This window comes from Oncorhynchus mykiss, chromosome 13 (genome assembly GCF_013265735.2).
Source record: "Oncorhynchus mykiss isolate Arlee chromosome 13, USDA_OmykA_1.1, whole genome shotgun sequence".
In the NCBI taxonomy this organism is placed as follows: Eukaryota; Metazoa; Chordata; class Actinopteri; order Salmoniformes; family Salmonidae; genus Oncorhynchus; species Oncorhynchus mykiss.
Window position 1 is genome coordinate 62,899,363 of NC_048577.1, and position 27,557 is coordinate 62,926,919.

Consider the following 27,557-nt stretch of genomic DNA (forward strand, 5'->3'; position numbering starts at 1 on the left):
TTTATGAACCTTTTTTTAGTCCTTTGTTACTACTGGTATGCAATTGACTTTTGGCACTAATTGCAGGTGGAAACCCCAAGGGGAACTTGTGACTGAGGGCAGCTACTGTGTGTGGGACTAAAATAGCCCACTGAGACAGTATTTCAGACTAATGATCATTGTTCTACATTGTGAGGGTGAGGAGTTGCGTATGTTAGGGTCATTAGGATGTGCTGCAGCATACACAACAAACCAATTTCCTTTGTTAGCCCTCATAGTCCGTATGATTTAATGTTACTGTAGCAAGGTTTGAAAGGAGTTGGAACATAACACAAACACACACAAGACTGCCATGATGCAAGTACAAGGCAGGCATCTGTCTACTAGACAATTATTAGCTTAAAGCATTTTGAAACTTGGATCATTTCCTTTTTTCCAAATTAAATTCTACAATGCCTATTATCATTACGATACACAATCACAGAGACAAGTGGACTGAGAAACCAAAACCAATCTTCCCTACAGCAATAATGTCCTAGTGATTAACGTTGTGTCTTTCTTCATCTCACAACAACTCATTGATTAGCAAAGAGCCACAACATGAATAAATTAGTAGATTGTGACAATGTATGGAATGTGCTGAAAGTAGCTTCTGGGCTGTGAACCCTGAGTAAACCAAAGAGGAAATAGAGGAGCTAAGTAATCAAAGCCTTATTAACTACTGTTGCCCTCCAGCCATTGAGGATGCGAAAGCATTGCTCCTTTGTAGCATTCAAATCTAGTGAATTGCTATGTAATGTTGCCAGAAAGAGTGTCTTTTTGTGTGTCCTTGTGTATGATTGGATCCTTGCACATTTCGTTCAATTAGCAAAATAGAGCTGCTGCCCCCAATAATGAGACCATGTGTCCAGAGAGGGATGAATTGTGGAGCCAAGTTATTTTGCCCCTGAGACTGTCCTAATATGGACCAGTAGCTCAGAGGAGAAAGCTAGAACATGTAACATACAAGTCAGTCTTTTGGAGTTGCAATGAACTGAAGAGTTTGATCAGTGGTCACAGTCAGGGGTCGTGTTCATTAGGACACGCAACAGAAAAAAATGTAAAATGTTTGGCAACAGAGAATGAAAATGACTGATTCTGAATGGACCCTTCCAGAAGTCCCTTCCAGTTTCAGTCCGTTCTCTTTCCCTCTTCAGGCCATGGCGATAATGGTGACTCCATGGTCACGTCCCATGAGATGGGCCTTACGTGCAGCCAGCATCAGCAGCAGGCCTGCGGTCACTTCCAGGCTGAAGGAGAGACAGGCCATACCCAACGACCAGCCATAGGACACATGGACGCTGGCCAGAATCTCAGGTTCCAACAGTTCCCGAGCCCGTTGGCAGTAGCTGACGTAAACACTCAACCCGGAGAGGGTGAAGAGACCTGGATGGATACAGACAGATAGTCAAAGTTTGGCCGGGATTCAACCAAAGGCACATTATAGAGCAGCACACTAGACAGCTGACAATACACTTTTTAAAGTTAATTTACGTTCTTGCCATCATCTGCAGTATTTACCATGAATGCGACCTCCACCAAAAGCTGTCTAGTTCGCTGTTCTGGAATGTGCATTGGATTGAATCCAAGTTACTCAAATACAGTGAGTGATCAAGTATTTCCTTCATTGTTCTAATTATAGATTGACTCTTGGGAGTGTCCGGCGTTGACATCTATTTATAATTGATCATCATTCTGTTGGAGGCATAAAAAAGCATTGGAGAAGATCTGAGGTCCCTCCCCTCGGACCATCTCTTCCAATGGGTTTCAAGAGGAGGTGAGGTGAGAGGATTGTGGGAAAAGACATTTGAGATCCGCTAGAGGTATTAGCACACAGCTGTCATGCAACACAATGTACAAGGTTATCTAGTGGGTCTTGACCTCAGAGTTGTAATTATCAGTATTCTGACCTTCTGGTCAGTGCATTCAACTAAGGTTGGCAAGAAAAACACATGCCACAGTAAGTGTGACAGACATCAATGTGCTTAGCTTAACCACTTCATCCCTAATAAGCTCACCCCAAGACTAGAACCCTGGACAACTGCCTCACAAACACACCTGACCGCCCTCCTTGATAACGTCTTAGCCAACTCACCCCGAGACTAGAACCCTGGACCACTGTCTCACAAGCACACCTGACCACCCTCCTTGATAACGTCTTAGCCAACTCACCCCGAGACTAGAACCCTGGACCACTGCCTCACAAACACACCTGACCACCCTCCTTGATCACGTCTTAGCCAACTCACCCCGAGACTAGAACCCTGGACCACTGCCTCACAAACACAAATGACCGCCCTCCTTGATCACGTCTTAGCCAACTACACTAGTGAATAGCTATAAATTCAGCAGTGTGACTAGAGGCACTTCAAGCTGGGGAGTGCGGTTACAAATCCCCATCTGTTTCTACAGTATAAGACCTGTTATAGCTATGAGGGCAAAAAGAAATGATTCATGAGACCATCTCTCGACCGCTGAGCTAATATCTCAGACATCTCAACACTCAATTCCACAGTATAGCCACAGTCTAGTTGTTTTCCCATAAACAAAAGACCAACAGGCAATATTACAACCGCAGGCTTTGTTCGCTGTTTCCTCTCATTTTCCCATGGAGACCACCGAGGTCAGTAGTATCGTCATAGAGCTAGCTTGTTCCAGCTTGTTGTCCACAGAAACACACTACTACTATCCATTGAATTCAACCTATTTACCTAATCAGTTTTTAACTAAACCCTGTGAGGTATAATACATAATTGATGCATTAAGTTACAGTATAACGATCTGATGGAGATGATGTAATCCCAGCTAGATGGGCTTTTCACGCTGTGTCAACATTATTATAATCTAGTTATGAGGAAAATGTTTGCAAACATTCCAAAGTCCTCTCAATCTCTCTGTCAGTGTCCCAAATGGCACCCTATTCCCTACATAGTGCACTACTTTTTGACATGGGCCAATATACCTCTGTTCAAAAGTAGTGTACTATGTAGGGAATAGGGTGCCTTCTAGTACACAGTCTGTTTACATCCTCATCATGTTCTTTATCTTTAGTTCAAATCAAATCAAACTGCATTTGTCACATGCGCCGAATACAACAAGTGCAGACCTTACCGTTGTTGGATTCGACATTTTGAACATTGAGATATAAAATAAATGATAGAGAAGAAGCATAGAATATCTGTAGAAAGACAGATAGCTGTGGAATGTGTTGGAATGTGTTGGGGGACGGGAGCAGAGCACCGTGTTGATACAGGGGAGACAGATGGACATCTGTGGATTAGGTGAAGGAGGGGTTGAGGTGAGGAGGTGAGGAGAAGTGTTGGGTTGACTGAATACAGCTGTACAGAACCTTTGGGAATAATTAAAACTTGGTTAAAGTTTCTCTAGTGTCTGTGAGTTATTTACTCTGGAAAATAAGAACCTAACACCGTGAAATGCTTACTTACAATCCCTTAACCAACAGTGCAGTTCAAGAAGAGTTAAGAAAACATTTACCAAATATACTAAAGTAAAAATGTATAAAAAGTAGCACAATAAAATAACAATAACGAGGTTATATACAGGGGGTACCGGTACTGAGTCAGTGTGGAGGATATATACAGGGGGTACCGGTACCGAGTCAGTGTGGAGGATATATACAGGGGGTACCGGTACCGAGTCAGTGTGGAGGATATATACAGGGGGTACCGGTACCGAGTCAGTGTGGAGGATATATACAGGGGGTACCGGTACTGAGTCAGTGTGGAGGATATATACAGGGGGTACCGGTACCGAGTCAGTGTGGAGGATATATACAGGGGGTACCGGTACCGAGTCAGTGTGGAGGATATATACAGGGGGTACCGGTACCGAGTCAGTGTGCGGGGGTACAGGTTAGAGGTCATTTGTACATGTAGGTCGGGGTGAAGTGACTATACATAGATAATAAACAGCAAGTAGCAGCAGTGTACAAAACAAATGGAGGAGGGGGGGGGGGGGGTGTCAATGTAAATAGTCCGGTGGCCATTTGATTAATTGTTCAGGAGTCTTATGGCTTGGGGGTAGAAGCTGTTTAGAAGCCTCTTGGTCCCAGACTTGGCGCTCCGGTACTGCTTGCCGTGCGGTAGCAGAGAGAACAGTCTATGACTTGGGTGACTGGAGTCTCAGACAATTTTTTGGGCCTTCCTCTGACACCGCCTGGTATAGAGGTCCTGGATGGCTGGAAGCTTGGACCCAGTGTTGTACTGGGCCGTACGCACTAACCTCTGTAGTGCTTTACGGTCAAATGCCAAGAAGTTGCCATACCAGGCGGTGATGCAACCGGTCAGGATGCTCTCGATGGTGCAGCTGTAAATGCAATACATGAAACAACTAGTCCATTGTAAATGCAATACATGAAACAACTAGTCCAATGTCATAATGACTTTAACACACAGACAAAAAAATATATTTTGCATACTACGTGAAATTAATTCACAAACAGCAATAATGATAGATGATTATATTTAGATCTTTGAACTGTGTGGCATTTACACACGAACAAAGAACAGACATTCAAGGGATACAAAAAGCTATAATGATTGTCCATTTACAAACATCTGTGCCCCTTATTAGAATAGCCTGGCTTTTTAAATACCCATCTAAATTCCAGACTTGATCTAATTTCACGCTCAGCTCAGAGCCCTAATTACCTGGACTATGAGCTGAATAATCAAGCGGAGGGAGGTGTTTTCTGAAAACGTCTAACTTTACAACAGATCATAACCTGAACACGTCACAAGGTGTTAAAGGGGCAATCCGTGATTGGTACATCCATGATTTTCACTTTTTTATTTTTCAAAACTATTTGTATAGTTTTTTTTCCACAGTTACAGTGCAAACAGTAGTTGAATTATAATACACATACAACATACATTCAAATACAACATGGGAACAAAAACATTTTTGTATTTCTGATAGACTGTATAGACATTGAATAACTTACAGAAGCCTCATTCCTCTCTTAAAATCTATGTTCACTCTACCTTTTATTTATTTATTTTTATTTAACCTACTTGAATATAATATATGTAAACTTTGTGTAAACTGTCTTTCTCTAAATGTTATCCCTAGCAGCACCATATCACCAAGTACAATTCTGAGCATGTGAATCTAAATGTGCCTGGCGAATTAAGGTGATTCTGATTCTGAGGTTAGTTTAACTGTCGTACCCCATCAGAACCCAAAATATGAGCTTGTTTTACTCCATTGTTTGAAAATAGTGTAAACTTAAACAACCACTATATGGCCTCTAAACATGGTTCTAACTAGACGTTTGAGCTCATGGATGGTCAGTCTTTACATCCATAGCTCTCTCTATGAATGTGACAGTGGTTACATTTCTCCAGCCCTATCCCTGAGACGTTTACCCAAACAACCAATCCTGGATTCCCCCTTTAAATACAAGGGGTGGAGGCTGTACCTAATTTGTAAATATGATTAACATTAATTAATTCAAGCAGCGCCTTTGAGAGTGAATTAGGGCCAATTACACTGATGTTCTGCTAACAAGGAAGCAGTAGACGTGCGTTTGTTACTAATGTGGCCTTGGAAGAGATTATACATTTTGATGGACCACTTCCTCTGTACACAACTAAAATATGTTGTTGCAACATGAATCTTATTGAAGCATACTTAGGTTATGTAGCCTCCTTAGATTTGGTCATGACACTTCTCTAGATTCAAAACTCTTCAGAATATGAAAAACATTGGTCTGAAATACAATGATGCAAATAGATATACTTGTCAGTCACAAGAGAATGTCATGGCCCTGAGGGAGAAGTCTGACACACAGAAACATGAGCTGGCCTGTGTGTCCCTAATACATGTAAGCCTGTCTGTTTATCCGTAATAAACCTCAAGGGTCATTGCAGACACCCGAGTGTTTCTTTTTCTTTGATTCTGGGAAAGTCATTAAAAAGTGAAGTGTCCTCCCTGTCCTGGGGGGTCATGTTAAATGTATATTTACAGAGCCTTCAGAAAGTATTTACACCCTTTTACTGTTTCCAAATGTTGTTGTGTTGCAGCCTGCATTTAAAATGGATTACATTGAGATGTTTGCTCACTGGCCTACACTGGCCTTCAAAATGGAAATATGTTTTTCTACATGTTTATCAATTAATTAAAAATGAAAAGCTTAAATGTATTGAGTCAATAAGTACTAAACCCCTTTGTTATGGCAAGCCTAAATACGTTCTGAAGTAAAAAAAAATTCTTTAGAAGTCACATAATAAATTACATGGACTCACTCTGTGTGCAATAATAGTGTTTAACATGAATTTCAAACACAGATTCAACTACAAAGACCACAGAGATTTCCAATCCCAAGTAAAGAAGGACACCTATTGGTATATGGATTTAAAAAAATACACTGGATGGTGAATCAATGCACTCAGTCACTACAAAGATACAGGCTTCCTTCCTAACTCAGTTGCCAGAGAGGAAGGAAACCGCTCTGGGATTTCACCATGAGGCCAATGGTGACGTTAAAACAGTTGCATAGTTTAATGGCTGTGATAGGAGAAAACTGAGAATGCATCAACAACATTGTAGTTACTTCACAATACTAACCTAATTGACAGAGCGAAAAGACGGAAGCATGTACAGAATAAATATATTCCAAAAAATGTATCCTGTTTGCAACAAGGCAATAAAGTAAACGCTGCAAAAAAATGTGGCCAAGCAATTACCTTTTTGTCCTGAATGCAAAGTGCTATGTTTGGAACAAATCCAATAGAACACATTACTGAGTACCACTCTCCATATTTTAAAGCATAGTGATGGTTGCATCATGTTATGGGTATGCTTGTAATTGCTTTGGACTGGGAAGTTTTTCAGGATAAAAAGAAACAGAATGGAGCTAAGTGCAGGCAAAATCCTAGAGGAAAACTTGGTTCAGTCTGCTTTCCACCAGACACTGGGAGATTAATTCACCTTTCAGCAGAACAATAACCTAAAACACAAGGCCAAATCTACACTGGAGTTGCTTACCAAAAAGATAGTGAATGTTCATGTGGCCGAGTTACAGTTTTGACTTATATATATATATTTTTCACCTTTATTTAACCAGGTAGGCCAGTTGAGAACAAGTTCTCATTTGCAACTGCGACCAGGTCAAGATAAAGCAAAGCAGTTCGACACATACAACAACACATAGGAACACATGGAATAAACAAACATACAATCAATAATACAGTAGAAAAATCTATATACAGCATGTGCAAATGAGGTAGGATAAGAGGTGCAAAGGAGCAAGATAAATTAATACAGTATGGGGATGAGGTAGATTGGATGGGCTATTTACAGATGAGCTATGTACAGGTGCAGTGATCTGTGAGCTGCTCTGACAGCTTAAAGCTAGTGAGGGAGGTAAGAGTCTCCAGCTTCAAAGATTTTTGCAGTTCATTCCAGTCATTGGCAGCAGAGAACTGGAAGGAGAGGCGGCCAAAGGAAGAATTGGCTTTGGGGGTAACCAGTGAGATATACCTGCTGGAGCGCGTGCTACTGGTGGGTGCTGCTATGGTGACCAGTGAGCTGAGATAAGGTGGGGCTTTACCTAGCGGAGACTTGTAGATGACCTGGAGCCAGTGGGTTTGGCGACGAGTATGAAGCGAGGGCCAGCCAACGAGATTATACAGGTCGCAGTGGTGGGTAGTATATGGGGCTTTGGTGACAAAATGGATGGCACTGTGATAGACTGCATCCAATTTGTTGAGTAGAGTGTTGGAGGTTATATTGTAAATGACATTGCCAAAGTCGAGGATTGGTAGGATGGTCAGTTTTACGAGGGTATGTTTGCAGCATGAGTGGAGGAGGCTCTGTTGCAAAATAAGAAGCTGGTTCTAGATTTAATTTTGGATTGGAGATGTTTAATGTGAGTCTGGAAGGAGAGTTTACAGTCTAACCAGACACCTAGGTATTTGTAGTTGTCAATATATTCTAAGTCAGAACCGTCCAGAGTAGTGATGCTGGACGGGCTTGCAGGTGCGGGCAGTGATCGGTTGAAGAGTATGCATTTAGTTTTATTTGCATTAAAGAGCAGTTGGAGGCCATGGAAGGAGAGTTGTGTGACGTTGAAGCTTGAAAATGAAAATGATAAAATGAAATGAAAATTGTTGTCTAGCAATGATCAACAATCAATTTGAAGAATTTTAAAGGTATTATTTGGACAAATTGTAGGACAATCTGGGTGTGGAAAGCTCTTAGAGAATTACCCAGAAACATAAGCCTGTGTGTTACCCTGATAACACTGAAACATAAGCCTGTGTGTTACCCTGATAACGCTGAAACATAAGCCTGTGTGTTACCCTGATAACGCTGAAACATAAGCCTGTGTGTTACCCTGATAACGCAGAAACATAAGCCTGTGTGTTACCCTGATAACGCAGAAACATAAGCCTGTGTGTTACCCTGATAATGCAGAAACATAAGCATGTGTGTTACCCTGATAACGCAGAAACATAAGCCTGTGTGTTACCCTGATAACGCAGAAACATAAGCCTGTGTGTTACCCTGATAACGCAGAAACATAAGCCTGTGTGTTACCCTGATAACGCAGAAACATAAGCCTGTGTGTTACCCTGATAACGCTGAAACATAAGCCTGTGTGTTACCCTGATAACACAGAAACATAAGCCTGTGTGTTACCCTGATAATGCTGAAAGATCATAGCTGACATTGCTCTCAGTGCTCCCTGTTGAATACAATTTCTTTGTGAGTTTTAGACAGCGTTTCATTGTGGGTAAGAGTGTTTTAGGGTTTTAGACAACTTTTCATTGTGGGTAAGAGTGTTTGTGGGTTTTAGACAGCGTTTCATTGTGGGTAAGAGTGTTTGAGGGTTTTAGACAACTTTTCATTGTGGGTAAGAGTGTTTGTGGATTTGAGACATTTCTTTGTGGGTAAGAGTGTTTGTGGATTTGAGACATTTCCTTGTGGGAAAGAGTGTTTGTGGATTTTAGACATTTCCTTGTGGGTAACAGTGTTTGTGGGTTTTAGACAACGTTTCATTGTGGGTTATAGTGTTTGTGGGTTTTAGACAACTTTTCATTGTGGGTTATAGTGTTTGTGGGTTTTAGACATGTCTTTGTGGGTAAGAGTGTTTGTGGATTTTAGACATTTCCTTGTGGGAAAGAGTGTTTGTGGATTTTAGACATTTCCTTGTGGGTAAGAGTGTTTGTGGGTTTTAGACAACGTTTCATTGTGGGTAAGAGTGTTTGTGGGTTTTAGACAACGTTTCATTGTGGGTAATAGTGTTTGTGGGTTTTAGACAACGTTTCATTGTGGGTAATAGTGTTTGTGGGTTTTAGACACTGTTTCATTGTGGGTAAGAGTATTTGTAGCACCCCTCAAAGGTGTTTGTCACAAACATTCCCATGAGAGACTGGACAGGCACAAAAACCATACAAGACCAAAGATCTGATTGATTGGAAACAATGTCTTGTAATGTGTGTGTTTGGGCATGTTAGCCAATGACCAGGCCCTATGGTAATAATCATTTGTGACTGAGAAAAGCAACAACTCCATGTCCTGAGGGTGATGTTCTCATGTCAATACTAGCACAACACTTACAATGGATGCCCAATACACTGCGTCATAGTTCATGAACTATGAATACTAAGTGGGATGCTAGTGTGGATATTATAACAGAGACAGATCTGACTCTAGAACAGAGCTAGCTCTAGAACTGACTCTAGAACAGATCTGACTAGAATAGATCCAGCTCTAGAACTGACTCTAAAACACATCTGGCTCTAGAACAGATCTAGCTCTAGAACTGACTCTAGAACAGATCTGACTAGAATAGATCCAGCTCTAGAACTGACTAAAACACATCTGGCTCTAGAACAGATCTAGCTCTGGAACTGACTCTAGAACAGATATGACTAGAATAGATCCAGCTCTAGAACTGACTCTAAAATATATCTGTCTCTAGAACAGTTCTAATGTCCAGTGTCCTCTGTTCTAATATCCACCCTAGCTTCCCACTGAGCCAGACTGTTTTAGGGTCTGTTGGGAGACTGGCATAATGAGAATTTGAGTAAAGTCAGATGTGAGCACAGGTGTGGGCTCAGGAGATGGTAGGGCTATTACTACGGTAAACAGGACGGAGATGACTACAGTACGTGGTGCTCATACTGAACAGCCTCTCCCTCTGGAGGACGGGAGGTTGTTGTGGTGGACAGCAGGGCCACAAGCAGGAAAACAAATGTTGATTGATGTACACTGAAAAACAAATCCACATGTATATCCACAATGGGCAACCAGTTTTTCCTGCAGGTAGACTCCTGCATGGACCAGAACAACACGTTATGCCCGCAAATGAAGACTAATGTGTCAAATGAAGTGCCTCTGTAGATTCTATTTCGGCTGTGGAATGTTGTTACTGGTTTCAAAGAGGATTACAATTGTTTTATTGATAAAAAAATAAAAACAGCTACCGAATCTCAGAGGAACAAACAGAAGGAGAGAGGTACACTATGAGTGAACAGCCTCTGTGTTTTATAGTCTTGGAATACAGTACTTCAAATTGGGTCACATTTACCATGCTGTACGTAAAATGTCTCCACACATGACTGTAAGTCGCTTTGGATAAAAGCGTCTGCTAAATGGCATATATTGTTATATTATTATATTAATATATTATATTAGGACCTTGCCTTTCTCTAGCTTGTCATTACTTCCCACTCTAAAGCCAAATGTAGGAATTTTCAGAAAGCTCGGTCCTCAAGCTCAATTAAACCTATTTAATCTATTTCCTTTTGCATGGATACCCTTCATTCACCTTCTCCATAAGGACAGCCTTAAAATAGGCCCAGTGCAGGTGTTACGGATGTCACGTTGCTTTCACAGCGAGTACCACTTCCCCTTGATTCGTTCCAACGGTTTGAGCCACCCAAAGGATACCAAATGGACGGCTCCAACCACCACATTTCAAACTCGGTTACTTAGGCAGAGCCATTAGCTACCGTGGTGGTGGTGATGCAGTGTTCCTTTCATCCCATTAAGCAGCTCCATACCTCCATTTAATGGTAGGCTGGTAGGGCTTTTCAGGGGTGTCCTATTAACAGCCGTACTCTTAGCTACCTGTAATAATGTCCAGGGGTGATCCAAGAGTTACCTAGATACATAGATTTAGATTCCATTTTATAAGGCTGTAACTGGAATGGATGCTTTAGAGGAAATTATCATCCCAATATAAGGAGGAGGATTTCAACAGTTCTTATCATCCCAGAGTAAACATCTTCCTTTTTAGTTTGCATGCTTCATCCACAAGTAGGATTTTCTACTTGAACCAGGATTAAACGATGTTCCTTTAGGTTTGTGGCATTCAGCTAATCTTATACATGATGTGATGGATGTTGTGTTGACTGGTTTCCTCCAGCAGGCTGCTCTCCAGCTGAACTCTGGACAAGCTAGCCTCCAGCGATAATCACGCAACCTGCCAGACTTCTCAAGGAAACTGTTACTCAGAGTGAGGTGAGGGATATTTGTCAATGGTCTATGTTCCTTATGGAGTGGTGTCGGAGATAGAACTGCATTGGAGCTGTCAAATCCGTGATCAGCTGCTCTTGAAATAATTGAAGCCACACCCACTCCACTCACATTAAAAGTTCAGAAGGAGAAAGTGAAGGCTATATAGAAGTAATGTTCAAATCAACTAAATAATGAGGATTTTTCTCATCCTAACTGAGGTGTAGATTACATCTCACATTCCAGTGTTCGAACTTGTAAACAAGGCTACATGGGATTTGTCTTAATGCTAAAGTAGATCTGACTGAATAGAGCTATACCTCCTACCACGTAGAAGACATAAAAATCCAGCCCATACATGGCATCTATATTAGGACATTGTCAGTTGTCTGACCAAACTCCCTCAGTTGTTAGACCAAACTCCCTCAGTTGTCTGACCAAACTCCCCCAGTTGTCTGTCCAAACTCCCTCAGTTGTTAGACCAAACTCCCTCAGTTGTCTGACCAAACTCCCCCAGTTGTCTGTCCAAACTCCCTCAGTTGTTAGACCAAACTCCCTCAGTTGTCTGACCAAACTACCTCAGTTGTTAGACCAAACTCCCCCAGTTGTTAGACCAAACTCCCTCAGTTGTCTGACCAAACTACCTCAGTTGTTAGACCAAACTCCCCCAGTTGTCTGTCCAAACTCCCTCAGTTGTTTGTCCAAACTCCCTCAGTTGTCTGTCCAAACTCCCTCAGTTGTCTGTCCAAACTCCCTCAGTTGTCTGTCCAAACTCCCTCAGTTGTTAGACCAAACTCCCTCAGTTGTCTGACCAAACTCCCCCAGTTGTCTGACCAAACTCCCCCAGCTGTCTGTCCAAACTCCCTCAGTTGTTAGACCAAACTCCCTCAGTTGTCTGTCCAAACTCCCTCAGTTGTTAGACCAAACTCTCCCAGTTGTCTGTCCAAACTCCCTCAGTTGTTAGACCAAACTCCCTCAGTTGTTAGACCAAACTCCCTCAGTTGTCTGTCCAAACTCCCTCAGTTGTCTGTCCAAACTCCCTCAGTTGTCTGTCCAAACTCCCTCAGTTGTCTGTCCAAACTCCCTCAGTTGTCTGTCCAAACTCCCTCAGTTGTCTGTCCAAACTCCCTCAGTTGTCTGTCCAAACTCCCTAAGTTGTCTGTCCAAACTCCCTCAGTTGTTAGACCAAACTCCCTCAGTTGTTAGACCAAACTCCCTCACTTGTCAGATCAAACTCCCTCACTTGTCAGACCAAACTCCCTCACTTGTCAGATCAAACTCCCTCACTTGTCAGATCAAACTCCCTCAGTTGTCAGACCAAACTCCCTCACTTGTCAGATCAAACTCCCTCACTTGTCAGACCAAACTCCCTCACTTGTCAGACCAAACTCCCTCTCCCTCAGTTGTCAGACCAAACTCGCATCAGTTGTCAGACCAAACTCGCTCAGTTGTGAGAGTAGAGTAATGCTTTATTGATCCGTACTTGGGAAATTGTTTTAGCAGTCAACATCATCAATACATAACAATGACAAACATATGATCAAAAGCACACATTAAGACAGATATGAAGGCACCTGCACCTTAGTAGCCATAAAAGACACAATCCAATTCAAGGAGTTACGAAATGCTGTTGTTTATCCTCCTCTGGGGAAACAAGCAACAACAACATTTATAAGAAGAAGACATCGTAAATCAGTTAATCATTGAAAAGCCTCATGACTGTGGGTAAGAATGATCGTCTAAACCTCCCTGTGGAGCTTCTGGGCAGGATGAACCTGCTACTGAAGCTGCTCCTGCGCTTCATTCCCTGCTGTAGAGTGGGTGTGTGGCATTGTCCATGAGCATGTGTGTCTTTGCTTGCAGCATTTTTATGAACCTGCTAGCCCAAACTATCTCAGTAGTTCAAACCTTCTCAGTAGTTCAAACTATGTCAGTAGTTCAAACTATGTCAGTAGTTCAAACTATGTCAGTAGTTCAAACTATCTCAGTAGTTCAAACTATCTCAGTAGTTCAAACTATGTCAGTAGTTCAAACTATGTCAGTAGTTCAAACCTTTTCAGTAGTTCAAACCTTTTCAGTAGTTCAAACTATCTCAGTAGTTCAAACTATCTCAGTAGTTCAAACTATGTCAGTAGTTCAAACTATGTCAGTAGTTCAAACTATGTCAGTAGTTCAAACTATGTCAGTAGTTCAAACTATGTCAGTAGTTCAAACTATCTCAGTAGTTCGAATATGGATCCTGTAGATAGAATAAGCCCTTCTAATTTAGCTTGTTGATACCATTGAATTAAGCAGGACAAAAAAACATGCCTTGGCAAGGTATGGTGTCATGCATTGGATTTTGGATTGACAACAGTCAGCATCGTTATGTTTGTGACACCAATGTAGGCCTATCTAATGTTATATTCTAGGATCAAATCAATTGGTGTAGTACACACTTTATCAGATGTTATAGTGGTTGTAATGAAATCCTTGTGTTACTGGCTCCTAACGGAGGAACAAAAAAAACAAGTACACAAATAATAATAAAACACTGGGAACAAGAAATGATGAATGTTAGGACTAAACTAGTTAAATCATGAATGTTAGGACTAAACTAGTTAAATCATGAATGTTAGGACTAAACTAGTTAAATGATGAATGTTAGGACTAAACTAGTTAAATGATGAATGTTAGGACTAAACTAGTTAAATCATGAATGTTAGGACTAAACTAGTTAAATCATGAATGTTAGGACTAAACTAGTTAAATCATGAATGTTAGGACTAAACTAGTTAAATCATGAATGTTAGGACTAAACTAGTTAAATCATGAATGTTAGGACTAAACTAATTAAATCATGAATGTTAGGACTAAACTAGTTAAATCATGAATGTTAGGACTAATCTAGTTAAATCATGAATGTTAGGACTAAACTAGTTAAATCATGAATGTTAGGACTAAACTAGTTAAATCATGAATGTTAGGACTAATCTAGTTAAATCATGAATGTTAGGACGAAACTAGTTAAATCATGAATGTTAGGACTAAACTAGTTAAATGATGAATGTTAGGACTAAACTAGTTAAATGATGAATGTTAGGACTAAACTAGTTAAATGATGAATGTTAGGACTAAACTAGTTAAATGATGAATGTTAGGACTAAACAAGTTAAATCATGAATGTTAGGACTAAACTAGTTAAATCATGAATGTTAGGACTAAACTAGTTAAATCATGAATGTTAGGACTAAACTAGTTAAATGATGAATGTTAGGACTAAACTAGTTAAATCATGAATGTTAGGACTAAACTAGTTAAATCATGAATGTTAGGACTAAACTAGTTAAATCATGAATGTTAGGACTAAACTAGTTAAATCATGAATGTTAGGACTAAACTAGTTAAATCATGAATGTTAGGACTAAACTAGTTAAATGATGAATGTTAGGACTAAACTAGTTAAATGATGAATGTTAGGACTAAACAAGTTAAATGATGAATGTTAGGACTAAACAAGTTAAATGATGAATGTTAGGACTAAACAAGTTAAATGATGAATGTTAGGACTAAACTAGTTAAATCATGAATGTTAGGACTAAACTAGTTAAATCATGAATGTTAGGACTAAACTAGTTAAATCATGAATGTTAGGACTAAACTAGTTAAATCATGAATGTTAGGACTAAACTAGTTAAATCATGAATGTTAGGACTAATCTAGTTAACAACCCAAATAACACTATCGTTAATCCAAACGTGATCTATGAGTATATACACCAAAAATATATATGAATAATGATATCTACAGCAACAGATATATTACAGTGAGCTCTGTTGAGAATCCAGTATATTAATCAACCGTGTAGCAGTACATGGGACAGCAGCCTTGTCTGTGTGTGTGTGTGTCTGTGAGTGTGTGTGTCTGTGAGTGTGTGTGTCTGTGAGTGTGTGTGTCTGTGAGTGTGCGTGTATGTGCGTGTGTTTGTGAGTATGGGCATATGCATGTGTGTGAGTACAGGAGTCTGTGTGTGTATGAGGTGTGTGTCTGTGTGAGTTTGTGTGTGTGTGTGTTTTGTTTGAGTGAGTCTATCTTTGTCTCAAGTAGAAGGTGTGCACATCCAGTACAAAGACGGAACAGATGGATCTCTGTAATGTCTGTAATATTGGACAGGTAGGAGAAAAAAACTGGAAAATATAGTGCTTTGTGTTTTCATCACAACATTCATTCAAACCAGCCTGCTGCCTGAAGACCAGAGTGAAAAATAAGTAGCACTCGGAAGGTCTAGTTCAAACAGGCCCAGACTAAGTAATACCATAGCCCAGTAGAACTCTGAAGGCCTGTTCAAACAGGCCCAGACTAAGTAATACCATAGCCCAGTAGAACTCTGAAGGCCTGTTCAAACAGGCCCAGACTAAGTAATACCACAGCCCAGTAGAACTCTGAAGGCCTGTTCAAACAGGCCCAGACTAAGTAATACCGTAGCCCAGAAGAACTCTGAAGGCCTAGTTCAAACAGGCCCAGACTAAGTAATTCCATAGCCCAGTAGAACTCTGAAGGCCTAGTTCAAACAGGCCCAGACTAAGTAATACCATAGTCCTGTAGAACTCTGAAGTCCTAGTTCAAACAGGCCCAGACTAAGTAATAGCACAGGGAAACAAATATCGGAAAAATAACGTTGCTTATCAACTGTTTGGAAAAGTAGACTGGTTCAATCAGGTCAAAACAGCCCAGAAGATTCTGATATCCTGGTTCAATCAGGTCAAAACAGCCCAGAGGACTCTGATATCCTAGTTCAATCAGGTCAAAACAGCCCAGAAGACTCTGATATCCTGGTTCAATCAGGTCAAAACAGCCCAGAAGACTCTGATATCCTAGTTCAATCAGGCCAAAACAGCCAAGTAGACTGATATCCTGGTTCAATCAGGTCAAAACAGCCCAGAAGACTCTGATATCCTGGTTCAATCAGGTCAAAACAGCCCAGAAGACTCTGATATCCTAGTTCAATCAGGTCAAAACAGCCAAATAGACTGATATCCTGGTTCAATCAGGTCAAAACAGCCCAGAAGACTCTGATATCCTAGTTCAATCAGGTCAAAACAGCCAAATAGACTGATATCCTGGTTCAATCAGGTCAAAACAGCCCAGAAGATTCTGATATCCTGGTTCAATCAGGTCAAAACAGCCCAGAAGACTCTGATATCCTAGTTCAATCAGGTCAAAACAGCCAAATAGACTGATATCCTGGTTCAATCAGGTCAAAACAGCCCAGAAGATTCTGATATCCTGGTTCAATCAGGTCAAAACAGCCCAGAAGACTCTGATATCCTGGTTCAATCAGGTCAAAACAGCCCAGAAGACTCTGATATCCTAGTTCAATCAGGTCAAAACAGCCAAGTAGACTGATATCCTGGTTCAATCAAGCCAAAACAGCCAAGTAGACTCTGATAGCCTGATTCAAGCATGCCAAGCCAGTCTGATTCCTTGCCATTACCACAGGGTATTTTCCCCCCACTACCGTGATCAGCAATCACTCCACCCTCTGATCAATGCTCCATCAAATATTGAAATGATCCATTTAAATGGACGGTTTTGCTGTTTAGCACTCCTCCTGATCAGAACCAAGACAATGTAGCTGTATACCAGCAGTGATATCAGCTGTGTAACACAATAAGATTTGATCAGAATGTGGATTCAGAAAGAGAATGATCTGTTGTAGTGTCAGTGGGAGGAAAGGGATGTTTTTTTCAGTAATATACATCTGTTCTTGACAGCTGCCACAGTTGGCTGCTCTATGTGAGTGTTTCTCATAACAAGTTGGCAATTGCAAATTAACTCTCATCTTAATATCTAGAAGTCTAGGCTATTCTATCTCTCTTTGTCTCGCTCTTTGTCTCTCTCTCTTTGTCTCTCTCCCTCTCTCTTTGTCTCTCTCTCTTTGTCTCTCTCTGTAAATGTGAAAATATATTTATGTATTATATATAGAGTATAAACACATTGTTTTAATAATTAGTATAACGTTGATCTTAATTATCTTAACCCACAATGGCGTTTAAAGACTGCAAAGCTGGCAGTCAGTTGGTTAGTTGTTTTGAGTTTGAAATGCCAGGTGTTGAGTTGAGAAGTCAAAAAGCGGAGACAGTGGAGATGACAGATGTGTGTGGTGATGACAGAGGTGTGCGGTGATGACAGAGATGTGCGGTGATGACAGAGGTGTGTGGTGATGACAGAGGTGTGCGGTGATGACAGAGGTGTGCGGTGATGACAGAGATGTGCGGTGATGACAGAGGTGTGCGGTGATGACAGAGGTGTGCGGTGATGACAGAGGTGTGCGGTGATGACAGAGATGTGTGGAGATGACAGAGGTGTGTGGTGATGACAGAGGTGTGCGGTGATGACAGAGGTGTGTGGTGATGACAGAGGTGTGTGGTGATGACAGAGGTGTGCGGTGATGACAGAGGTGTGTGTGGTGATGACAGAGGTGTGCGGTGATGACAGAGGTGTGCGGTGATGACAGAGGTGTGCGGTGATGACAGAGGTGTGTGGTGATGACAGAGGTGTGTGGTGATGACAGAGGTGTGTGGTGATGGCAGAGGTGTGTGGTGATGGCAGAGGTGTGTGGTGATGACAGAGGTGTGCGGTGATGGCAGAGGTGTGCGGTGATGACAGAGGTGTGCGGTGATGACAGAGGTGTGTGGTGATGACAGAGGTGTGTGGTGATGACAGAGGTGTGTGGTGATGACAGAGATGTGTGGTGATGACAGAGGTGTGTGGTGATGACAGAGGTGTGTGGTGATGACAGAGGTGTGTGGTGATGGCAGAGGCTTGGCGTAGGACTGTACCATCCTACTCTGGACTACTGATGAGTGGTGGGCTTTCTGGGCCAACAGCTGCCAGGGCATCACCCAAGTAGGTAGAACTGGTATTGGGGGAGTAGTTACAAAGTCAAGTACTCTATAGGTAAGTTACATGTAATATAATAAAACTACTACTATAATAATATAGAAATGGCATAATACTATCTTTATGTGCATTCTTGGCTGAAGATTAATCAAACCTGCATTGGGATAAGGAACATAAATAACATGGCTCCTTCTTTCCCCAACAAAAAAATATATATTTTTGAGGTAAAGAAGTATAAACTAAATAATATACTAGCTTACGTATAATGCTTTATATACAGTAAGTGTGCCTCACAGAAAGTGTTGCAGAAACAGTCATGGTTTTATTTTATTTCCCTGTGGGGCCAATTTGAAATGTGTGTGTATTTTGCTTATTCATCACAGCACTTCACTCAGTCTCAGCTGGATTAGATCTCATATCTGATTCTGTCTGGAGGTGCTGAGTGCTGTCATCAGAAGCTATTCACAAGGAAAGCTTTTTTCTTGTCAAGTGGGCATCACGTAAGGTGTTCCTATCTCCATTAGGTAGACCAAGAGCTGTTTTTTTGGGAGGGATAAAAATGTAAGGGTTAGACATGACGAGACCTGACACTCTCATAATGTTTATTCTGCTGCTGCAAGAAAGCAAAAAACCTGATGAATGAAAGATGTCTTCTTTGTGTGAGATTGTGAACCTACGCTCTTTTTCGGAGGCTAGACAGGAACTCATCCCTTCCCAGCAAAGGCATCTATATTTCCAGAAAGGCTGTTACTGACGACAAGAGCAGGGCTGTTCAAGGCTTTTTTATTCCACTAGAGCAGGGCTGTTCAAGGCTTTTTATTCCCCTAGAGCAGGGCTGTTCAAGGCTGTTTTATTCCCCTAGAGCAGGGCTGTTCAAGGCTGTTTTATTCCCCTAGAGCAGGGCTGTTCAAGGCTGTTTTATTCCCCTAGAGCAGGGCTGTTCAAGGCTGTTTTATTCCCCTAGAGCAGGGATGTTCAAGGCTGTTTTATTCCCCTAGAGCAGGACTGTTCAAGGCTGTTTTACTCCCCTAGAGCAGGGCTGTTCAAGGCTGTTTTATTCCCCTAGAGCAGGGCTGTTCAAGGCTGTTTTATTCACCTAGAGCAGGGCTGTTCAAGGCTGTTTTATTCCCCAAGAGCAGGGCTGTTCAAGGGTGTATTATTATCCTAGAGCAGGGCTGTTCAAGGCTGTTTTATTCCCCTAGAGCAGGGCTGTTCAAGGCTGTTTTATTCCCCTAGAGCAGTGCTGTTCATCGCTGTTTTATTCCCCTAGAGCAGGGCTGTTCATCGCTGTTTTATTCCCCTAGAGCAGGGCTGTTCAAGGCTGTTTTATTCCCCTAGAGCAGGGCTGTTCAAGGCTGTTTTATTCCCCTAGAGCAGGGCTGTTCAAGACTGTTTTATTCCCCTAGAGCAGGGCTGTTCAAGGCTGTTTTATTCCCCTAGAGCAGGGCTGTTCAAGACTGTTTTATTCCCCTAGAGCAGGGCTGTTCAAGGCTGTTTTATTCCCCTAGAGCAGGACTGTTCAATGTCGGTCCTGGAGGGACAAAATACTCCTGTTTTTCATCTCCTGTTAATCAGGTACTGGTTCAGACCTGGGAAACCAGGTGAGTGCAATTAATAACTACCAGGTGAAAACAAAGAACCAGAAGTGTTTTGGACCTCCGGGACGTAGTTGAAAAGCCCTATCCTAGAAGCTGGAAGCAGCAAAGGGTCAGCTGCAGAGCAGTGTCCCTGGGTCAGGTTAGGGGTTCAGTGTCTTGCTGCAGTGCCCCTGGGGTAGGTTAGGGGTTCAGTGTCTTGCTGCAGTGCCCCTGGGGCAGGTTATGGGTTCAGTGTCTTGCTGCAGTGCCCCTGGGGCAGGTTAGGGGTTCAGTGTCTTGCTGTGTTTCCCCTGGGGCAGGTTAGGGGTTCAGTGTCTTGTTGCAGTACCCCTGGGGCAGGTTAGGGGTTCAGTGTCTTGCTACAGTGCCCCTGGGGCAGGTTAGGGGTTCAGTGTCTTGCTACAGTGCCCCTTGGGCAGGTTAGGGGTTCAGTGTCTTGTTGCAGTGCCCCTGGGGCAGGTTAGGGGTTCAGTGTCTTGCTACAGTGCCCCTGGGGCAGGTTAGGGGTTCAGTGTCTTGTTGCAGAGGCACGTACATAAGACGTGATGTCTTATGTAAAAACTGAGCTTCTGGGCAGGCCTGTCTCACTGTCAATGCTATTGGATAGAGAACAATCTCCACAGCTGTTCACCCCATATTAGTGGACAAATGGAGATTGTCAAATCAAAACCCAACCTTCATTTACCCAGTGTGATGCACAGATGTTACAAACTCTGTTGTAGACAAAACTGACTTTACGACCAAAACTATTATATTTACACTGTTGGCAATTATGACACTAGAATAATTGTTTCTGACTCATATTGATGCCTCAAAAGGATTAGTTGCCTTTTAAAAGGCAGTCGCTCTTTAATCCACAGTTGTTGTTGTTGTTTTTTTGGGGGGGGGCTATTCATCTTCTGTGGCTAAATGATGCGCTCTGGTGTATTTTACACTCCTGTGGCTGGATCTACGGGCTTGGGCTTCAGCCCCGAGAAGCCCCTGCATTCAGCCCCGAGAAGCCCCTGCATTAAACCGGCCCTGACTGAAAGTATTCAGTACAATATCTCAACCTTTCAAGACATATTTGCTGTCATCTCTAAAAATCCTTGAATGAGGTTATTTAAGCCTGTTTCAGAGAGAAAACTGAGTTGATTTGAAAGCTGAAAGCAACCTTCAATTGAATAAAGACAACAGTATGAGAATGTGTGTACTCAAATCCTCCCACACATCCACACACACTGACAGCTAGAAAATGCCCACTGGTCTTTAACCTTTCAGCATCTTGCACTGTACAATTTCAGCCTAAAGCAGTTGAACAAGACATTCATATCAGTACAACATAGAATCAATCTAAAATAACCATTTCACTGCCACAAGCTCCAGAACAACATGAAAACAAGGGTTCATATTGTTTTCTTTCAAAAGGTTCACCTTGAGTGCCAGGTGGGCAGAGTTTGCACTTTTGGACTATTCTATTGTATCCCATTGTGCTGGGAAAGCTCAAGCAAACACAAATACTATTTTAACCCTTGTCTGAAAACCAGGGTTGTGTTCATTAGGGCACACAACAGAATTTTTAAAAATCTATAAAAAAAATAAAATAAGAGTGTTTCTCATTGGACAAGTCCATGTAGTCCCCGTTTCAGTCCATTCTCCTCCAATTAGTGCCTAATGAACACAACCCAGGCCTGAACACCAGGGGATGCTCCAGAAAGTCACTTACTGCAGAAGAGGAAGTAGGATGCGGAGCCGGCCAGCAGGCTGGGATTCCTGGCCAGAGAGCTGACCAGACCACAGATCCCTCCCAACACCACCAGCAACAGACTGAGAGGCAGCAGGGTGACTATGACCTTGTGGGAGTCTGCAGGGAGACCCAGAATGCAAAGCAGGGTTACTGTGAGCTGGAGAAATACACTGTACATTGTCCTCTCACAAAAAAAATTCTGCATGGTGTGTGTGTGTGAGCAGGTCCGTTTCTAGCGTTTCGGGGACCATAAGCGATATTTGGTTGGGGGGACCCACCACCTCACGGTAATGCTTCCCCACCTCACGGTAATGCCCCCCCACCTCAAGGTAATGCCCCCCACTTCACGGTAATGCCCCCCCACCTCACGGTAATGCCCCCCCCACCTCAAGGTAATGCCCACCACCTCACGGTAATGCCTCCCCACCTCACGGTAATGCCCCCCCCACCTCAAGGTAATGCCCCCCACTTCACGGTAATGCCCCCCCCCCCCCCCCACCTCACGGTAATGCCCCCCCACCTCACGGGCAAAAAAAGGTAATGCCTCTTGGCCTCTTGGTGGCCGAGAGAATGATTTGCAGCTTTGAAGTTAATGTCTTGCAATTCTACACATTTTGCATAGAGAAATGTTATTTCTCATGGACTAATTAAGTGACTGTCAATGACTGACATAACAAGAGGAAAACTGCAGATGCACTAACAAACTTCAAAATGGTTATACTATTCTAACTCTCAACAATATGTTGAGACCCCGGCTGACTTACTAAATCGGGTTGTGGGCCCCCTAGTTGCCACTTATGTCGCTTATGCCTAGAAACATCACTGTGTGCTTGAGGGTGTGTGTGGGGGGCATTCAGACCACTTGACTTTTTCCACATTTTGTTACGTTACAGTCTTATTTTAAAATTGATTAAATTATTTGTTTCCCATCATCAATTTACACACAATATCCCATAATGACAAAGAGAAAACAGGTTTTCATAAATGTTTGCAAATGTATTATTTACATAAGTATTCAGACCCTTTGCTATGAGACTCAAAATTGAGCTCAGGTGCACTCTGTTTCCATTGATCATCCTAGGGATGTTTCTACAACTTGATTGGAGTCCACCTGTGTTAAATTAAATTGATTGGACAGGATTTGGAAACTCACACACAAGTCTATATAAGGTCCCACAGTTGACAGTGCATGTCAGAGCAAAAACCAAGCCATGCGGTCGAAGGTATTGTCTGTAGAGCTCCGAGACAGGATTGTGTCGAGGCACATATCTGGGGAAGGGTACCTAAACATTTCTGCAGCATTGAAGGTCCACTAGAACACAGTGGCCTCCATCATTCTTAAATTAAAGAAGTTTGGAACCACCAAAACTCTTCCTAGAGCTGGAAACCTGGCCAAACTGAGCAATCCGGGGAGAGGGGCCTTGGTAAAGAAGGTGGCCAAGAACCCGATGGTCGCTCTGACAGAACTCCAGAGTTCCTCTGTGGAGATGGGAGAACCTCCCAGAAGGACAACCATCTCTGCAGCACTCCACCAATCAGGCCTTTATGGTAGAGTGGCCAGACGAAGGCCACTCCTCAGTAAAAGGCACATGACAGCATGCTTAATCTGTACAAACAATAATATACAAGTATAAACACCATGGAACCACGCAGCCGTGATACCGCTCAGGAAGGAGGCGCGTTCTGTCTCCTAGAGATGAACGTACTTTTGTGCGAAAAGTGCAAATCAATCCCAGAACAACAGCAAAGGACCTTGTGAAGATGCTGGAGGAAGCAGGTACAAAAGTATTTATATCCACAGTAAAAACAAGTCCTATATCGACATAACCTGAAAGGCCACTCAGCAAAGAAGAAGCCACGGCTCCAAGACCTCCATGAAAAAGCCAGACTACGGTTTGCAATTGCTCATGGGGACAAAGATCATACTTTTTGGAGAACTGTCCTCTGGTCTGATGAAACAATAATAGAACTGTTTGGCCATAATGATCATCGTTATGTTTGGAGGAAAAAGGGGGATGCTTGCAAGCCAAAGAACACCATCCCAACCGTGAAGCACGGGGGTGGCAGCATCATGTTTTGGGGTTGCTTTGCTGCAGGAGGGAGTGGTGCACTTCACAAAACAGATGGCATCATGAGGAGGAAAATTATGTGGATATATTGATGCAACATCTCAAGACATCAGTCAGGAAGTTCAAGCTTGGTCGCAAATGGGTCTTCCAAATGGACAATGACACCAAGCATTCTTCAAAAGTTGTGGCAAAATGGCTTAAGGACAACAAAGTCAAGGTATTGGAGTGGCCATCACAAAGCCCTGACTTGTTGTGGGAAGCTTGTGAAAGGCTACCCGAAACGTTTGACCCAAGTTAAACCATTTAAAGGCAATGCTATCAAATACTAATTGAGTGTATGTAAAAATTTGTACTAGGATTAAATGTCAGGAATTGTGAAAAACTGAGTTTAAATGTATTTGGCTAAGGTGTATGTAAACTTCCAACTTCAACTGTACGTGCTTAGTAATGAACCTTATAATTTTATGGGGTCTATATTGTATTGTTAAAGTGGAGTGCAATGATGTTGATTCACTTTGTAAACATTGAGCCCATCGTACAGACTCAACAACCTGTGCTGTTTTGTGTGGGTGTGACAGAGCTAGAACTAACTACAGCTGTGCCCTAACTGGTGTAAAGAACTGAAGTAAAAATACTTTAATTACTACTTAAGTAGTTTTTTGGGGCTATCTGTACTTTACTATTTATATTTTTGACTACTTTTACTTTTACTCCACTACATTCCAAAAGAAAAGAATGTACTTTTTACTCCATGCTTTTCCCCAGACAACCAAAAGTACTCGTTACATTTGGAATACTTAGCAGGACAGCAAAATGGTCAAATTCCCACACTTATCAAGAGTCATCCCTACTGCCTCTGATCTGACACACTCACTAAACACACATGCTTTATCTGTAAATGATGTCTAAGTGTTGGAGTGTGCCCCTGGCTATCTGTAAATGATGTCTGAGTGTTGGTGTGTGCCCCTGGCTATATGTAAATGATGTCTGAGTATTGGAGTGTGCCCCTGGCTATCTGTAAATGATGTCTGAGTGTTGGAGTGTGCCCCTGGCTATCTGTAAATGATGTCTGAGTGTTGGAGTGTGCCCCTGGCTATATGTAAATGATGTCTGAGTGTTGGAGTGTGCCCCTGGCTATATGTAAATTATGTCTAAGTGTTGGTGTGTGCCCCTGGCTATCTGTAAATTATGTCTGAGTGTTGGAGTGTGCCCCTGGCTATCTGTAAATGATGTGTGAGTGTTGGAGTGTGCCCCTGGCTAGCTGTAAATGATGTCTAAGTGTTGGAGTGTGCCCCTGGCTATCTGTAAATTATGTCTGAGTGTTGGAGTGTGCCCCTGGCTAGCTGTAAATGATGTCTAAGTGTTGGAGTGTGCCCCTGGCTAGCTGTAAATGATGTCTAAGTGTTGGAGTGTGCCCCTGGCTATATGTAAATGATGTCTGAGTGTTGGTGTGTGCCCCTGGCTAGCTGTAAATGATGTCTAAGTGTTGGAGTGTGCCCCTGGATTGTCTGAAAATTAGAAAATAACAAGAAAATGGTGCCGTCTGGTTTGCTTAAAATAAGGATTTTTTTTATAATTCATACTTTAACTTTTACTTGAATTATGTTCTATTAAGGTATCTTTACTTTTACTCAAGTATGACACTTGGTTACTTTTTCCACCACTGCTACTTTTTACCAGGGCTCATAGGTTAAATGTTATACACTATGTAGGGAATAGGGTGCCATTTTGGGACCCAAATACAGTCTTCATGTCGAAGGCGTCGGAGGCCACATACTCACTGATAAGGTGCTTCTCTATGTCAGTTTTGTTGGAGGTATCCACAAAGAAGGACTGGATTGGCCAAGAGGTGCCATTTTTCCCTGTAAAAAGAGCAAACAGAAGATATGTGCTGACCTTTCAGACCGGTAGACGATACGTAAAATGGCATGCATGACTGTACGTCGCTTTGGATAAAAGCTTCTGCTAAATGGCAGATATTGCATAATATGTTGGACTGCTCAGACTGGTAGACATACATGACAATGTTAAAGTACCAGTCAAAAGGTAGGCCTATGACACAACATACTTATGGCTGTGTAACACCTATATGGTTGCTAATATCCTATTACTAAGTGTGTGCCTAACATCGACAGCTGCTTCACCTCTGAGCTCTCCGACAGAACTCTTTACAGGCCATGAATCAACAAATCTATAGCAATGATTTATACTGTTGACACACTGTACTGCAGTATTGTGGTGTAGCACTTGACTTGATACACTAACAGACACTGCAGGCGCTCCCTGCGTAATGTGTCACTCCCCTATGTTTGCATCCCAAATAGCACCTTATTTACTATGTAGTGCACTACTTTTGACCAGAGCTTTATGGGAATAGGGTGTGATTTGGGACGCACCCACTGTCTGGAACAGGAAATATGCTCTAGGCTGACTGAGATGCAGTTGAAAAAACAGCCGGAAAGATACAGGTGAGCTATGTGAATAATAATAATACAATTAATATTATTAATAATAATAACAATAACAATCAGATTAATAATAATAACAATAGTGATAATAATAATAACACGAAAAATAACAAAAATAATAATGATAATATTAATAGCAATCATAATAATATTATTAATAATAATGTATATGCAAAATGTAAATGAGCAGGAGCACAATAAAACAGATGTGGAAAAAATGCTTCTAAAGTGCACCTGTTTATTACAATGTCCTGTGTATGCAAACGCGTCTCGGGTGGGGAAGAGATTAACTGGCATACAACAGAGATGGCTATGGACCAGCATTGGGTCCATTCTGAATGGGGTAGCATTTTGAAAGTGAAACTCGATTCAGTTTTTGATGTTGAATTTAAATAAATGTAATCTAAAATAAAGCGAGGAAAACAAAAATGTGATGAGGTTGAATCAACATTGAAAAGTGATTGGATTTGCAAAAAGTCATTAATTTATGGGAATGTCTTATTTTTTTCCATCCAACTTTTAACCTAAAGGACATTTTTGGTTGATGTCACGTTAAATTCACGTTAGTTGACAACTCAACCAAATATACATTACAATTAGACGTTGAATGGACGTCTGTGGCCAGTGGGTCGTGGAAGCAGGCTGACATGGGTGGTGAAACAGGTAGACTCCGTTGTTTAAATTTGGCATATGTATTTCAAGTTATATGACAAGCTACCAGAAAACACAGCGCAATATTGAACCGCAATATCAAAGTGTGCTAGGCTATGGCATTTAATTTGGGGTGCTTAAAAAAAAAATACGTGGACATACCTTCACGGATCCTCCAGAGACCGGAATGCGAACTCAGGTCCTCCAAGTCCGACTGGTTCGCCTTGTTCACATCGATGATGTACCAATAGTCGCTGCCAATTGCCACTGCAAGAAGGCTGAAGCTGAGTAAGCCTGAAAATCCAGCCGTGATAACAACCATTCCGTACTTCATTGTCAATTAAACTTCGTTAAAAACAAAACCGTGAGCAATTCAAATGAACGTCATGGTCACAAAGAAATCCGTATCACATAACGTTCTGGACCGGGCACCCGAGATGGAGAAATGCGCAAAGCTCTCCAACATGGTCTTTATTCTTCTCCCCGCCGTCTAGTGCTGACTTGTCAAATTATTCTCGGCAACATCTGGTCAAGAGGGTTCTGTTTTGATATTGTCGAATATAATGGAACGAATAATAAAAGACAACTGCGCTTTGAAATAGTAAATAACGGGAGAGAGAGTAGCCGACCGATGTATAATTAGACACTACTGAGAGGG

At 42.0% G+C, this 27,557-nt stretch overlaps 1 protein-coding gene across 1 annotated transcript; it reads right to left on the minus strand.

The window, feature by feature from the left end:
- Positions 1–244: 244 nt before the first annotated feature.
- LOC118938348 (transmembrane protein 235-like) lies at positions 245–27,557 on the minus strand. Its single transcript, XM_036941853.1, has 4 exons — positions 27,062–27,557; positions 25,562–25,642; positions 21,691–21,828; positions 245–1,404 (listed from the first exon to the last, which is right to left on the minus strand). The coding sequence occupies exons 1-4, from the start codon at positions 27,231–27,233 to the stop codon at positions 1,172–1,174; spliced, it is 624 nt and encodes a 207-aa protein (XP_036797748.1). The 5' UTR covers positions 27,234–27,557; the 3' UTR covers positions 245–1,171.